This window comes from Pantherophis guttatus, chromosome 2 (assembly GCF_059756535.1).
Source record: "Pantherophis guttatus breed Tessera chromosome 2, ASM5975653v1, whole genome shotgun sequence".
Lineage (NCBI taxonomy): Eukaryota > Metazoa > Chordata > Lepidosauria > Squamata > Colubridae > Pantherophis > Pantherophis guttatus.
In genome coordinates, this window is record NC_142064.1 from 174,760,396 (window position 1) to 174,777,479 (window position 17,084).

At 38.2% G+C, this 17,084-nt stretch overlaps 2 protein-coding genes across 4 annotated transcripts; one reads left to right on the plus strand and one right to left on the minus strand.

Moving 5' to 3' along the window:
- The first annotated feature begins 247 nt into the window (after nucleotides 1-247).
- Nucleotides 248-12,308, plus strand: LOC117658615 (RING finger protein 11-like). Of its 3 annotated transcripts, XM_087887364.1 has the most exons (5): nucleotides 319-524; nucleotides 1,031-1,129; nucleotides 6,382-6,551; nucleotides 8,252-8,424; nucleotides 10,488-10,687. In XM_087887364.1, the coding sequence occupies exons 1-4, from the start codon at nucleotides 399-401 to the stop codon at nucleotides 8,421-8,423; spliced, it is 567 nt and encodes a 188-aa protein (XP_087743490.1). In that variant the 5' UTR covers nucleotides 319-398; the 3' UTR covers nucleotide 8,424; nucleotides 10,488-10,687. The 3 variants fall into 3 exon arrangements, with proteins under 3 accessions (XP_034262655.1, XP_087743491.1, XP_087743490.1); XM_087887365.1 differs by lacking the exon at nucleotides 1,031-1,129 and having other exon boundaries at nucleotides 272-524; nucleotides 10,488-12,308; XM_034406764.2 differs by lacking the exons at nucleotides 1,031-1,129; nucleotides 10,488-10,687 and having other exon boundaries at nucleotides 248-524; nucleotides 8,252-9,933.
- On the minus strand, nucleotides 12,045-17,071 carry TRIR (telomerase RNA component interacting RNase). Its single transcript, XM_034406781.3, has 3 exons — nucleotides 16,766-17,071; nucleotides 14,565-14,642; nucleotides 12,045-14,087 (listed from the first exon to the last, which is right to left on the minus strand). The coding sequence occupies exons 1-3, from the start codon at nucleotides 17,021-17,023 to the stop codon at nucleotides 13,980-13,982; spliced, it is 444 nt and encodes a 147-aa protein (XP_034262672.1). The 5' UTR covers nucleotides 17,024-17,071; the 3' UTR covers nucleotides 12,045-13,979.
- Between the last annotated feature and the right edge of the window lie 13 nt (nucleotides 17,072-17,084).

Consider the following 17,084-nt stretch of genomic DNA (forward strand, 5'->3'; position numbering starts at 1 on the left):
TTTGTAATGCAAGAAATCCCCAGAACAACACTTGATTTCGTATTGTAAAACTCAAAACTCAAATATCAGGGGGATGGGGGCTGTTTAGTAGCTTTATCACTACTACGCATAAAATTACATAATTGTTTTAAAGCAGATTGTTTACTGCATTGAAAGGAAAGGAGGCCGCTGAAAGCGAAGTACAGAAAATGCAGTATATACCTAACCGGTCTTCTCTCCACCCTCAAGAGAACGAGTTCTTTATTGCGCAAGCGCAAAGACTCCCGGAGCTGAGAACTACAATTCCCGTCCTCCTAGACGAGGCCCCCTTTCCCAGCCGCCACTCCCCCCCCTCCCTCTAGAGCTGGTAGACGGAGGTTGGCCGGGCCGGTCCCGGCAGCGGCCCGGAGCGGGCGGGCATGGGGGGCTGCCTCTCCTCGCAGGCAGCTGATGACCTGTCGCTACTCAACGATTCTACCGGCGATGGGACAAGTCTTGGGCCTGGAGACCCACCTCCCCTCCCTGCCCCGCCGCCCCCCTACCAGGTACCGCGTAGGGTGGGGAAGGGAGTCCCGAAGCCCTGGGGCTGATGATGCTCCCAGGCTCTCGCCAGTTGGGGTCAGCTTTGAGTAGCCCGCGAGGGGCTAGCGTGCAGACGAGGGGGTGGCATTGGGGAATGTCGCGACTCGGGGGCAAGTAACGCGAGATGGACTGGGGGTGGCCGGAGCCATGATGGAGAACTTGACTCGGTCCACACGTGAACCCTATAGGAGATAAAGGGCAGATGCTGCTGCAGTGTTGACCCCCACTTCTTCCGCAGATTTCTACAAGGATGAATCCATTTAGCGGCTCTAGTTGCACAATATTGACCATGGTTTGGAAACATGTTTTTAAACTTGGGGTGGGTTTAGAGGAGGCTTTTATTATTGTGGTTGTTCTAACTCGTTTGTGAAAATTTGGACTCCAGAAGATGACATCTGCTTGTTGTAACCTTCCTGTGTTTTCTCATTACTTCCTGTTTTTCCCCCCTTATTACCGAATACCTTTTAAGGAGAAAAATATGAAATATCAGCTGCACAATGCTGTTTTTGTGCTACCAACCATCAGTCTGGAAGCTCCCTTGGTTGAAGAGAAGACTACTTGGGCTGCTGTGAGTGTAGGCTAGTCTACATTTGGACTACTGTAATTACTCTTCCCAATCAGAAAAAGAAATCCTATGAGACATAAATTAATGGAATTAAGCTAAGTCATGGTCAATATTCTAAATAAAGAACTAGGAACTGCCATTCAGCTATGGAAAAACATTAGAAAATATATTTTCTTTTATGAACACCAAGAGCATATGCACCAAGACGAATTCCTGGTGTGTCCAATCACACTTGGCCAATAAAGAATTCTATTCTATTCTAGCTTATTACAAGACATGGGAAATGGAAGGCTGTTCAGGTAATTTATTAGAGAATGTACTTGATTTTTGCGGTGGGGGCTTCCGGGCAAAGACTTAGTACTATGAAGCAAAGAAATTGTGCAAACATTCTGTCTTTTATTTTTTTAATATATTGTATGTAGTAGGAAAAAAGGAAGTAGAAAACACAGAAAATCCAAAGGTGCTTTTTCAAAAGGCAACTGGACTTTGTTTTTCCTTGAAGATGTTTCCCTTCTCATCCAAGAAGCTTCTTCAGTTCTTTTCAGCTTTGGAGAGAAGCAAAATGTCTTCAAGAAAAACAAAGTCCAGTTGTTGCCTTTTAAAACAGCACCTATGGGACAACCCATAGGGGTTGAGAATCTCCAAAGACAAAACACAGAGTTACAAAAGGAAGCTGTTATTGGATTTCCTGTAACATCATGAATGAGATAGGAAGAAAGACAACAAATTTGCCTTTAGGAATATTCTATAGGAGAAAACAAAAAGTCAAATGCCTCTTAATACATAAAAAGTTTGGTTTTTAGAGCTGGGGGACTCTAAAAACTAACCTGTTTACAGTTTAAAATGCAAAGTATAAAAGTGAGGGCAGATGCTTACTAATATATGCGTCATATATATGTGCCTTTATCAAAGAATCAGGCTTGACTGTAACTGCATCAACATACATTGCTAGCAAACCTAGGTTAACATATCAAATGGTCTGCACTGAAACAACCCATAATCAGCATAACATACTTAACATACTATCTGATTATGGGCTAAAAGGGATAGTCTGGAAGTACAAAACACCATAAAAACTCTGCCTGGGAGGAAGTAGGAAAGTAAAGGAACAGCTGCATTAACTCTTACTGTCTTGTTGAGTAAACATATTTAATCTTTTCCATCTATGGAGGGGCAGCTTTTCACTTAAAATTATATGTAGATATGTAGGTGTCCAGGGTATGAGAAAGAATGAGAATATAGTAAACCTGCTAGATTAGGTCAAGGTTCATTTTAGTCCTGCATTTCATTCAAATTAAGATAATAGAGCCGAGGTGGCGCAATGGTTAGAGTGCAGTACTGCAGGCTACTTCAGCTGATTACTAGCTGCAGTTCGGCATTTCAAATCTCACTGGCTCAAGGTTGACTCAGCCTTCCATCTTCCAAGGTCAGTAAAATGAGGACCCAGATTGTTGGGGGCAACATGCTGACTCTAAACTGTTTAGAGAGGGTTGTAAAAGCACTATGAAGCAGTATATAAGTCTAAGTGCTATTGCTATTGCTATACCCCTTTCTGTTACCATTATTCCCTTATACATGGTACTTGCAGGCATGATGCCCCTGACCCAGATGTAATATTAAATTTTCATAAAAACTGTCCTCCATGAATTTAGCCAATCCCACTTAAAAAGTACCCAAGTTAGTGGTTGTGTCACCACCTACAAAAGTATATATTGTATTAAGTATTTGTTTTTTGTCTAAATCTCTGTCATGTCGGCAGCATTGAATGACTCCTAACGATGCTACCTTGAAAAACAGAAAAATCTCATCAGTTTTTCTGTTTATCATTTGTGGTTTCATTTGCTTCAGTCATGTCTTCAATTGCTTCTTTTTCTATTCCCTAAAGTTCTAGCCTTTTTTTTTTTTTTGCAAGGAAGATGTCAGAGGGCCTCCTCATTTTTTAAAATTAATTTTATTGCTACATTGCCTTTCATATAGGCAGCATACATAAGATTCCAATCTATTATTCCATACAACCACAATCCTGTCCCAATGACTGTCCCAATGTCACCCAGTGAACTTAGTTTCTGACCACAGATAGTCCTTAACTTATAACCGGTTGTTTAACAGCCATTTGAAATTATGATGGGCCTGGGATGGGTGCCTTGTGGTCCATGAAGCAGTTCTGGCTATTGTAAAATGTGCCATCCCACCACAACCTCATGGTCACATGACCACATTTCAGGTGCTTGGCAGCTGGCTTGCCATTACAATCGCTTGCAGCATCCCATGGTCATATGACTGATTTGCAATGATTATTCCTGGTTTCTGGCAGTTTTTGCAGATTTCTGTTAAAAAACACCCATTTGGAAGAATGGGTTTGCACTTACTGCCACTGTGTTCACCTAACAGCCACCACACAAAATGTTGTAAAATCAGATCTAAGTTATGAGGGTGCCTCAACTTACTACCATAAATGAATTGTGCCTGGTATTCTGGTCTCAATTGTAGTTGTAAGTCAAGCACTACCTGTACTCTGTATGTTTTTCTAGTTTTATTATGTACATCTCAAAATATCAGACCCAGAACTGTTCATGGGGTGCCAGAAATAGATTTGTATAAAGGTATTACAATGTTGGCAATTTTATTTTCAGTCCATTTCATAATGATCCCTAGCATTAAATTTACCTTCTTCATAGCTTCAAACCCTGAATCAACACTAGTCAACAACTATTCACTTCTTTCTGATTAATTACAGATAACACAACCCTCAGCAGCATATGTCAAGCTAGATTTTTTGCCCTATTCTTCATTAATTTACACTTACATAAATTTTAACTACATTAGTCATTTTGCTGCCCATTCACTCTGTTTAAAAATATCCTTCTGGATTTCTTCATAATCCCTTTTGGTTTTTACTGCCCTGAATACTTCTGCATCATTTCCTATCTTCTAAGTAATGATCATTTATGGACAAGTTTAAAACTACCAGGCCCTTGAGGGATCTACTTTTTTATTTCTGTCCTTTGGAAGTCACTCAGTCAGAATAGAGCTGGAAGGGATCTTGGGGGTCTTCTAGTCCAAATCATTGCTCAAGCAGGAGCCCTATACCATTTGAGACAGTCAACTGTCCAGTCTTTTCTTAAGAACCTCCAATGATGAAGCACCTACAACTTCTGAAGGCAATCTGTTCCACTGTTAATTGTCCTCACAGTTAGGAAGTCCTCATATCTCATTATTGCTAAATTTACCCAAGAACTTTTGATAAAGATCTCTATCAAGTTTGAATTGCAAGTGAAATTGGATAGAGGGAAACTGGAATTTTAACTCATGCTACAAAAATGCTATCAATCAGCAATTGTTTCCTAAAGCAAATAAAGATCTGAAGCATGTGTTAAGCTTCCAGCCTATTTTTGTTAAATATGCATACCTTGTTCCTTGTGAATGTTTAGAAAACAAATCCTTTTGATTTCATGTGCCACTGTCTCTTTCTAGAGACAAATTACCTAGCACACATTGTTTGGTGTCATTCTTTGGATAGTTGTCTCAGCTGCCTCTGATTTCTATTACTTGTGTCTGAGAGCACAAGAGATTTGAGAGCAATTATATTTTTCTTTTATGTTTTCACAAGCTGTCACACATGCAGGTTACTTTTTTCCCAAAGTGAAGTTGCTGTTCTATAGAGGAAGAAGAGACAAGGAAGACTGAGAAATAGAGAATAGTTTTATATGTTACTACAGACCTGAATGAAATTGGTTACAGCAGTGGTTCTCCAGCTTTTCCTCACCACAGACCCCCTTTAAATACCTTTTGTGGCCATGGACCACCAAGACTTAACTCAAGATTTAAATCATAACATTTTTTCAAGCTTTCCTGGACCTCCTCTGTGATGACATCGTGGCCCCCCAGGGGACTGCGGACCACAGGTTTAGAAGCATTGAGTTACAGGATATGCTAATTCATGGTTACCTGAGTCACAGCTAGCTCATTTGCTTGGATTCATACAATACACTGTACCGTGCATTTAGTTATGGGCTGTGGTCATATAATATCCAATGCCAAAAACTAACCATCCACTTTAAGCTAGGTAGGCATTAACAATTTGTGCAGTAAGTAGCAAGGAATGGACTAAAGCAATAATTCCCTTTATATTGTTCATAGTGGATGTTTGAAACTGTACGTACGAGTAAGGATTTACAAGGACACTTCAACATTCAGCTGAAATGAATAGGCAGAGATGAATAAAGACTGATGTTTAAAAAGACCAAAATCAAGCCAGCTCCATGGAATTCATTATTGCATAATTGTGAAGCATAGATTACTTTTTAAAAAAGTTAAATACATTTTATAATCCCAAGCATCCAAATGCAGCAGTTGTGTATGTCAGTCGTTTCCAGCTTGCTACCTTCCATAATTATTAGGCTATGTCTCCCATTATTCTTCAAGCCGTGCTGGCTAGTATTTGTGGAAGCTGTGTTCCAACATGTCAAGTAGGCATCAAATTGGAAAAGGATAATAATACATGTACCAGATGTTGACTGCTAGTGTATATTGTTTCTGATATTCTTGCTGTGTAAATTTTAATTAGTGATTATTGGACAAACTACAAAATTAAGCTGAATGTTGACTTCAGACAGTCCTCCTGAAATTCTGAATGGAGCAGTGCTATTTAGGATTTCTGTGTACACACAGAAAAGTTTGTGCATATTTCTTACCTAATTTGCCTCCTTAGTTCAAAATAAAATGATTCAGGAGAAATGCCTGAAATATCTGAAATTGGGAAATTATCTTTACATTCTAACATATTGCAAATCAAAATGTTTGCTCTAAATGTGAGACTAGTTAGAAAACAAGTAGGGGATCCACTCATTAGTGGTGAATTAATGGCCTGCATGGTTCATAACAGATGTGTGTATAGAAAAAAAGGGGATCCTGTGACATGTGAAAGTAACAGGTGACTGATCCTGTAGAAAAGCTTCTGACACTCATTAGAAAACTTATTTTAGCCCATCTGCCATACCACAATATTATCTTACAGTTCAGCCCTCTGTGTGTCAAAATGATAAATAGCTATGTGTGTCAGTGTAGGATTTCTCTGGATTATTTTCATTTGTTAACAGTGAGGGCATGTTAAAAGGGAGAGTATTTTAAATTTTCTAGCAATCAGAGAGAAAAGGGAGTTGTTACTTGTATTATGATGTGTAATTATGAATCCATGTAACAAGCTATTTATTAGAATAGTAAATGTTCAGCCACACTGTTGTCTGACTTTCTAGGATCATACTCCAATTCCAGTGTATCACCCAACGCCTAGCCAGGCACGTCTTGCCACACAACTAACAGAAGAGGAGCAAATCCGGATAGCTCAAAGGATTGGACTAATTCAGCACCTTCCTAAAGGAATATTTGATCCCGGCTCAGAGCCATCAGAAAAGAAAATCAAAGAGTATGTAAAGCACCATGCTTTAAATGTATTTTGTAAAGTCAAAACAAATCTTGAAAGTATTATAGTGATTAATTGCTAATGAATACAAAAATATTTTTAGAAGTTATTGACGGTATGCAGAAATGGCCCTCCCAGTGGGACAGAGCTGACAGCAACAGGAATATGCTATGCCTTATTTTTATTTATTTATAATATTTGTATAGCTGTCCATCTCACTAGAAGTGACTTCAGGAAGCTTTCAAACTTTACTTGCTTTGTTTGTTTGTTTGTTTGTTTAAAAAACAGATTACTGCTGACTTAAAGAAAAACTGCACACGATATAGGGATTCTGCTAGATAACACAGGATATGATGAATTGTGCATCTTTGCAGAAATTGTACTTAAGTCTTTTGAATCTATTCCCAAAGTAATCAACACAGCAGGGCTTTATTATAGCTTCTTATGCTAAACTATTAAGTAAAATAGTTACAGGTGGTTTGTGACCACAATTGGGAGTGACAACTCCATCAGTAAGCATGTGGTCAATAAGTGTAAAATCATGTGACTGTGACGGACTTAACATTACTTTATATTTGGTCATTGAACAAATCACCCCAGTCGTTAAGCAAGACATCACATGACTACAACTTCAATTTTACTTCCATATTCTCCATTAACTCTACTTGTCAGAAGCCAGTTGTCAGTTGTGAAGCAAGTGAATGGTGAACATATGATCGCTGTACATTGTAATGGTCAGTAATGCATGCCGATTGGAAAGTGCCCCAATGGTGATCATGTCACTATGGTCACCATAGTGGCGATATGGTTATGTGAGAGTCATAAATACAAGGATTGGTCAAAAAGCTATTTTTTACATCATTCTAACTTTGAATGATGACTAAAGAAGGCAGATAAAGTAAGCAAGAACTACCTGTAATGAGCTGCATGTTTCTGAATTTTCTCTGTGGAAAGGACACAGAGCATCTTCCTCTGTTAAATGTGTTGGAGTATAATTCTCATCATGGATAGTCAAAATGATCCAGAAATTTGAACTGTGCTTCTTTGCACTGGTCTAGCAGAACAATATTTATTTCAGAAACTCAGTATTACTGAGAGCATGAAGGAAAATTTGATAATCAGCCATCAGCCAGTAGGCTAGAGTACATTGCTCTGGCATTTATAGCCAGCAAGAACTCAGTCCATTCCAGCATCACAGCACAATCTGTTGGGTGATATTTACATCAACAGTGTTAATTGCTGTTTTGGATAAGATATTTGTGATTCTTTGTGGTTACTGTGAGATTGATATTGAGAATGGGATGGGAGTGGATTAAACCAGTGATATTCTGATCTCCTGACTAACAAAATAAACTAGAGATCAGGAACCCTAATAACATGTTAAAAATCTTCATTCTTTGTGTGCTATTTTTTGGAGTCTAGAACATGTGGCTTATACATGGAAGAAAGCAATTCTTGCAAGTTTCCACTTGGAAAAAGTAACACGGGGGAATTTTCAAATATCATAAATTAAGTTCGGTGCAGGAGGCTGATATTATACTTTTAAAAGCTGAGTGTATGGCAAAACAATATAGCAAGTAGTCTTTTGCAGTTGAATTGAAATTTACCAAGCAGGAAATTGAGCAGGAAATAGAAGCAAGTTGGCCTGGTAACCATCTTGCAACCTTTGTATTAGCATTCAGTTTCTTTTTTTACTTCTCCAGGTGTGTAATCTGTATGCTGGATTTTGTATATGGAGATCCCATCCGATTCCTGCCTTGTCTACACATCTACCATGTAAACTGCATTGATGACTGGCTGATGCGATCATTCACATGTCCTTCTTGCATGGAGCCAGTTGATGCTGCTCTGCTCTCCTCCTATGAGACTAACTGAGGTGGCTTTGAGCCCTGCTCTCGTTCATGCTTCCAGGCTGTGGATATATTGGGGGCCTGGGATGTTGGACATTATTTGCACAATTCTGGGGTACACCAAAGAAACCGGTCCCAGCCCCTACGGACACATGCAGCCATGCTGGCTGTACTAAAGGATGATTTGTGCCATATTTTGAGTGTTGCATCCAGTGTATGGTGGGGAGGGGTTGGAAGGAAACAGGGAAATGGCAGAACTAAAACTTTCCTTCCACTCTACTCACAATTTAGTTTTGTAGAAAATCAAGATTCTTCTTTGACCCAATTATCTACCCTCATACCTTTGTATGTCCCTGTTAAACTACTGGGTACAGTTGTAGGAAACTGTAGTGGAATTCTAACTTGTTAATGAAAGAAAAAGCTGTTTAAAGCTGATGCTGAAGATCTCTTAAGATTTTACAAATTAAGAGAAATTCTAAGGCTATTATACCAGCTCTGGTCAATTCATGAGAAATTCTAAGGCTATTATGCCAGCTCTGGTCAGTTCATGAGAAATTCTAAGGCTATTATGCCAGCTCTGGTCAGTTCATGGGGAAAAAGAATTTAATGTAGAAAAAATCCCAGGCATTTTATATTTGGGCCACTATTGAAATTCATCTATCAGTACAAGTACACAATGCAGAAAACAAGCCTTAGAAGCTAGTTAGCTACCTGCCTAGAGTAGCTTGAAGCTGTAATATTTGCTAGGGAAGGAGATTGAACCTGTTCTTGTTGCTTTTGGAAGTGCTTCTTTTACAATATTTTTGTTTTAGTTAAGAGAAAAGGATAGCATTTCCTTGCTCTTTTTTTCTCCATCAAATAAAGAGTTTTTATCTATTTTGAAGAAGTATATATAGTGCCTCTTCTCAAACCCCTGTAAGGCAAGCAGATTCTCCACCTAATACTTATTCACCATACTAGGAAAAAGTCACATGGATGTAACAGATATTGAAAGCAATAGTTTGTTTCACTCAAATCTTCATTTGGGTGAAGTTCACTGGAAGGAGCAGGGATGGGCTAAGTGCAGATTCTTTGTCACAATCTGAAATTTCTGCCTTTCTACTATATGAAAAAAGTGTTGACATTTAGATATATATATATATAGCTTGTTTAAAGTGAGAAATATTTTTATGGAAAGTTTACAATTCAGTTTGGTAAGATCCTTTTAAATGCTGGTTGTGAGTTAAAACATCCATATATTCTGAAGAGTGAAGAAATGTTTATTTGTAGGCAATCTACTATTTGTCTTACATAAAAGAAGATTTTGTCCCATAAGAACCTGTTAAGACAGGCTGTTACTAGGATGCAGCAAAGCCAACATGTGAAAAGGCTTTCCTTAAATCATATTGTTTATTGCCTTGCAAGTACAGAAATGTGAAAGTGCTTTTCTGATTATGTATTGTCCATAACAAAGATCTAGTGCTTGAAAGATTTAAAACGGATGTACATTGCATTGAAATGGAAAATAAACATTGTCAGCAGTGCCTTCTAAAGTACATACATTGGCCAAGGTGACTGTAGAAAACTTTTCTATTAGTGAAAGTGAGTAGAAATAGAGAATGAGGTATTCTGGATTAGTTTATCATTGATTCTGTTCTCTTTTTTACCTTTAATAGAATTAGAAATTAGTTGCCATTGTTGCAATCAAGCATGATTCTATACATTAGTAGGATCTGATCTTGCTATTGTACAGCCCTTCTGAATGGAACTCCCAGCAGACCTACGGTATTGTAAGGAATCTTGGAAATTGCAATTTGGCAACAAGAAAGTTACATTGGTTTTGGGAATGAAGTCATATCTGTTTTGTAAGCCATACTACAAATAATCTTTTATTTGCAATTCCAAAACTGGCAGGGGAGAAACAGCACAATGCGTCAAATGATGATTTGGCCATGAGAAGACAATACAGAAAATTTAAGGAACAAATAGGAGCAAGTCTAGAAATCAGTTTAAGGCAAAAAATATTAATTCCTTTGGATGACAGTACTAAGGGGCTTCTTGTGAACAATATCTTACTCTTCCCTTTTATTCTGTTTTCTCATTCACACAGCCATGACACCCACCCACCCCCGGTGAAGTAAACAGTGAAGGTCTCCAACCTTTCCAGCTCCGTGGACCAGCGGCGGGCGGGGGCAATGGTTCCGCACGCGCTTGCCAGCTGCTTGCATGGTCCGATTGCCAATAAGCCACGAATTGGTAGTGGTCGTTGGAGTTGGTGGACCCATTTTAAAGTACATTTCTTTGAAAGTCCTTGTCCCATGTTATCTCATCCCTTGGTATCACTTGTATCTTCATTTTGAAGTTCACCCCCCAAAAAAGTGGCAGAAGTAAAGATGGAGTTCAGTATTTAAGTTACTAGTATACTCTAACCAGCATGCTCTGTTGAGTATTAGTATCTCGTTGTTTAGAGATATGGGAAATATTAAGATTGCTTCATGCAGACCATCAAAATCTGTATTTAGGAAATCATAATACTGAGGAAAATAACATGGTATATATCTTTCAGGCCAAGCACGGTCTCCTAGAGAGTACAATATTGTGCCAAACATTTCACTTCATCTATGAATTCTCTTAAGCCACTCAGAACATTGAAGCGGGCAATATATAAATGACTTAAAAGTGGCATAGTTCCTTTCAAGACATGGGATCACTTTCTCCAATGCTGTATGGAAGGATATTTAAAGCCCCTATCCTTACTGGTTTGGAAAATCAAAGGAAAAGGGGGAGAAAAACCAGAAGTTTTTTTCTTTACAGAAGAAATTTTTTTTCTTTACAGGAAGATGGGGGTTTACTATAAGGGACTATCACTTAAAGAGAAATAGTACCAATTATTTCTTTTTTTCTATCCCAAAGAATCACTAGGTAAGGTAATTGCTCTATTTAATTCATAAAAAAATAAAATCCACAGAACAGAGGGTCAATTCCATGTGGCTAATATGACTGATTAAATCTAGTAATATAACCCAAAATTATAACTGATGTGAAAATAGCTTGGGAAGTGGAAATGCAGTGACCATCGTTTAGTAAAAGATATATTTCAAAATACAAAAGTACATGCAATAGTCAAAGAACGTCTGGAAAATATGAGCAACAGCTTGTGTACTGTGAAAGGAACTGTTTTCATGCTCCACTTACTATGGTTTTTACCTGTTCCATTAACTATTTTTTTTCAAAAACATGGTAAATATAACTCAGAAAAGGGCAAATGCATCTTTTTTAATTGAAAGCAAAATACAACATTTCACTAATTTATAGACAGAAGTGCCCTTTTTTCCATTATGTAATTATAGCTATGTTTATGCAATATGGTAAGCTTTAACATGAGTTATCTCATTTGGGCTTAGCACAATGCATGAACCTAGTAGTGTCTGCATGTGCAAACCATGACAGTTTAGAAATAAACTTCTTGGCTGCACTATTACAGTAAGAAAATTAATCCATTTTCTCTAACTTTACAATGCATATTTATGGAAAGCAATTCTAATCATTTTAAGTGCAGAACAATTCTTCATTTAGCTTTCAACCCTCTGATAACTATTGATCAGTATCACTTGTATTTAAAGGCTTATTATTACCACATAAACAAAGGAAAATCTGGATGCTATGGTTATACCTTCAGTAAACAGTTTTAATGACTTTGCATGTTTAAATAATGCCATTTAGAAAATATATATATGGAAAACATATACCAACAAATATCCACAACAAAATTGTATTATTTAAAAATATTACTATTATTAAGGATGATTAGTACTCTAATCTGGGCTGTGGAGGTCAAAAGCAATAGAGTCGCAAGCCTGATTGAGTGTATAACAAAGAAGAAAATTAGCATCACTTTACAGGAAGCTGGAAATAAAATAGCAAACCTTTATTATTTTTTTCTGGTGTTTTAACAACAATCTCTCATGATATTATGAGAGGCAAAAACAGAATTTTTGTTTTGTCTAACCACTCCCTTACCATATTCAGAAATATTTCCTACATGCTCATTGTGCATGTAAAAGCTGTTATGTAATGAGTTCTTAGTTACACTAAAGAACATTCAGATGTTTTATGTGAAATTCCAGCAAAAATGCTTAAAGAACCCTAATATAAAGAAAGCATTGTTCTTCAAATGCATTACACAAAGGCCCAAGATATATTGAATGTGGAAACCAATGGCCTTTTCATGGCAGAAATTTATTTAATAGATCTGGTCCAGTGATGAACAGTGATGATTGAAGAAAAAAAATAGACCCAAATAGTGAGATCAAACCTCAGATTGTTTTTCTCCAGAGTACAAATCCATCTTTGTGAATATCGCATTAATAGTGCAGCTCAAAAATCAGCCCAATCTATTAAGAGAAAATGGCACAAACTGGATAACATTTAGAAGTGAAACCCAATTCCAGCACAACAAAAAACAGCTTCTCTATGTCAGCCAGAAAACAAGATTTCATTAGTGTTTCCTGACTTGAAATTGATTGCTGGGATTGTACCAGAAGCCCTTATTTGAAATTGTCATGCCCAGTTTCAGTGTCCAAATGCACGTCGGGTGCTTTCCATTTCAACAGTATTTTATGGAAAGTATAAGAAACCAAACTCAGTATACGTAAACAAGTGATAAAAAGGCATAGGTCCCATGCATGCAAAAACCCATTATCAATACAGTGACTATAGACCCGAGTTCTTGCTTTCAGAGCCAAGGACCTCTGCTCAAAACACCTAGGAGTGGGGCACAGGAGCAGTCAAAGGTTAAAATTATAGTATCTAGAATTCATTGCAGAGAGCACCTAAGGTAACTTTAGTGATTTTCTCCAATATGTAATACTTGGTACAAAATCAGACCAAGTGTTTTGCTTCTTAGTAGACAGGCACAGGATATCCCCCAGTATTAGATTGGAGCATGCATAGGAAAAGGCTAGGAAAAAGCTTAAGCAGCAGCTGGAATTAAATACAAAACTCCATAATTCATTGCAATATGCAGTGAAATTGGAGTACGGAGAGAACAACACGGGCATAAATGCAACTACAGAACAGTCAGACATTAAACGTATCGAGATCCAGATTCATTTGTCTTTCATAGTGAACAGGGATTACTTCAAGCTCTGGAATTATTACAGTCTGCAGTACTATTTGCAACCATATCTTAAATTTGTCTTAAGCAGTTAAGAGGTACTGAATTTGATAGAGAGAGCTTCTTAGCATGTCCTATAGTAGAAAGTTCAGGGGTACAGAAAATGTTAAGCAAAGGTTCAATGCTGAAGGTTTATCAGCAAAGGTATCTTGCCTGATGATTTTGGGAAAGAAATGTCAGACCAATTCACTATTTGGAGACAGAGTGTTACAAATTAAAAATCTGGCAACTAAGTCAAAGTTCTTAGCTCTCAGAAGAAGGGGAAAACAATAAATGAATCAGTGAAGAAGGCTCTAAATTTTCAAATATAAAAGTATGGCAAGTCTCCTGCTGCCATGGCAGCATTCAGTCTTGTGGGGCCGCACTACTCCTTTGATATTTTAAATAATTATGTACATCACAGACAGTCCAGGCTGGAGATAAAAGTTATTTCACTAAAGGCCGGGTTTTATCATCATCACTGCACTGGTGGGCTTTGTACTTTTTCACTTCAGCCATATATTTCGCCCATGCATCTCCTTTATTTGTCAAAACCTACAACAGAAAAAAAAAAAAAGGGAGCCAGTTACGGAATACAAATTTAACAACTGAACTTAAAAACATTCTTAGGGTACCAGTTCTCATGAACATCAGCCTACATATAAATCTAGGGAAGCCATTCAATTGAAACACAGAGATTGTAATTTTATTGGAGAAGTCAGCCACAATACTTACTGCATGGACTTCCGATTACCCTGTCTCATTCTAATCTGCTACATAAGGTGGAGTTAGGACAACAGGATATACATTGCGGCTCTGATCTTTTTGGAGCTAAATTCATTTTATACACCAAAAATGGACACAAAATCTCACTTAAAACAGATTTAGGAAATGAATAAAAAATGTTCTTATTACAAATGAACAAGAAACAAGTCAATATTTTTCCAAGCCCATAAGGACAGACCCAGCTGTCAATTTTAAACTAGGGTTTTAAACTCATATCTCTATTATTCCTGATGTGTCCCAGCTTACCTCCTCCTCTGTCTTTTGTTTCTTGGCTACCATTCCTGTCTTCAGGGCTAGCTTGCTGCCCCCTCTCCGCTTGCCCACCTGGGTGAAGGGATAGAAGACTGCAACCGTTATACGAGCCTGGGAGCTGCAAGGGGAATGTTGCCCACTATATAACGGTATAGGGAGTCCTTCAATTAGATCATCTTAGCTCGCCATCACACCTGTCAGTCTGTACAGAGCTGCCGAGCGTTACCTACACCGCTGTGCTAGGAGGGTAAAAGGGCACCTTAGCAGTGTTCACCAATACATCTGTACAGTTAAGCCCAAACATTAAAAGACATTAACAAGCAACAAGAAATGGAAGTATTCCAATTTCTGTTCAGGTTTGCTGCCTGGTGGGAAATAGGAACACCATTCTATTTTTTACTTTTATTTCCCTACAATATAACAATCTGGAATACATTATGTGAAGAACTTTTATTTGCTCAAAATCATGAAAGCAATAAAGTTAGCAGAATCAATACAACATTAATTCAAAATAATCATCTTTTTTTATGGTCTTGGGAAGTGGTGTATGCTAATATAATCTTAGATACAAATGCAAAGGCCTTCTGCATACATTTAAAAATGGTATTTAGAATACCATATAAGCATGTATGTGATTCAGTTTTATGTTGAAAAACAGAATTTTTGATCTTCAGTTGAAGAGGACAGTTTAAAATAGAAAATGTCAATTTCAATTAGCAATAAACAAAACAGGGATTCCAATTATCACTTTTAGATAATACAGCACTCCCTCCACAATCCATTTCTGGAGCAATGCCACATGCATTGCAAGTACAAATTGTTTTATATATATAGTGATGGAAACATACATGTTGGAAAACAGTTTATAATTAAAAACTTCCACCCAACATTTTAGACTGGAAATAAAACATCTTTATTTGTAATGTTTAGGCTACAATGCCTACAGATACTTAGGAGTAAATTCCATTGAACCCAATTAGAATTACAGGTCAATAAATATGGCCAGGAGTATATTTCATTTTAATGCAGAACAGACTTTATTCCTCATGTTCAAATTTATAATTAATGCTTGATGTAGGATGAATAAAATCATACTTCCAATTTTCCCTAGCCAGTGCAAATAAAAATGGTTCAGTATATTTCAGACTTATTGTATCACATTAACAAGAACAAAAATATTTCATTTGGGTCCCAAAAGACACACTGATGACTTTAAAACTGTGAATACAAAAAAACAATGTGCTAAGAAACATTTGTTACTATTCACTAGCAACAAATGTGTATGAGGAGGGGGAAGCAATTTCATTTCAAAAACATTTTGATAGACTTTTAATGCATTCCACTTAATTTACTTGTGCTTTAATAAAGGCTGAATCAGCCTAAAATGAAGTTTTCCCAAAGACAACTAAAAGCAAAGCACATTGCATTCCGTACTAACAGATCAAAACGTTTCCATCTCTATTGCTTCCATTTAAAAAAAAAAAAATCTACATTATATGCACGTCAAGAATGGCAGCTTCACATTCACAAAAGGAAAACTCGAAGTTGGGACATCTGTCACCACAGACCCTTATCAAATCAAGGTTAGGGTTATGGCATAGAGTTAATATTATTCAGCCAATATTATGAAGCCCAGCAATTATGAAGCCCATATAAACCTGCCCAGGAATGAATGGTGTCGAGCATGGAGCATCACAGTCCTGTGAACAACTGTGGATCAGTTCATTTTCTACTCGTATTTGGGGTGGGGGAGGAGGAACTAATACAGTGGGGAAGGGGGGTGGTGGAAATGTACTAAATAGCCACAAGTACCCCAAGACATGCTTAGAAAGATGGGTCCAATATGATGCCTTTCAAATCAGATGGGGGGGGGGAAGGGAGGAAGAGTTCAGAAGGAAGAAGAAAATGTAACATTGCTCCTGCTAACATCATATTGCTTTAATAAAAAGTAATCTCTTTTATAGAGGAGCAGGGATGCAAATACTATGGGTGGTGGTGGTGGAAGCGAATAGTCTAGAGAGGCGGCACCTGGAGAATCACTGCCTGTGTTTATTAAAGAGATCCTACTTTTGAGAGAAAGCAAATTGACAAAAAGGGGTTCTGAGCCTCGGTCCTTCGGGGAAGGCCAAGGGGAACCACAACAAAGGAGAAACAAGGGGGGAAGAGGAGAAAAGGTCAGTGCCCAGATCCCTTACGAAGCTGAGGGCGTTCCCGCTCCGCTTCTTTCCCGGTGGCTCTTGATCCCCGGGCGGCTCTGGCCGCGGTTCGGTCTCTTTCCGCTTCTCGGCTCCGGCCATCGCCGTTTCTCGCCCGCTCTTTCCACCCGACGCAGAGGCTTCCTCCATGCGCCGCTTGAACAGCTCGAGAAAAGAACCGTCGTTGGCGAAGACGTTGACGCCGCCCGGTCCTGCCGCCTCGGAAGCCGGGCCTTCTCCCGCTGGCACCCCGGCCATCTCTCGAGCCCTTCTCTGGCCCACTCTACGCGCGCCCGGAGGATGACGGGAAACGATTACG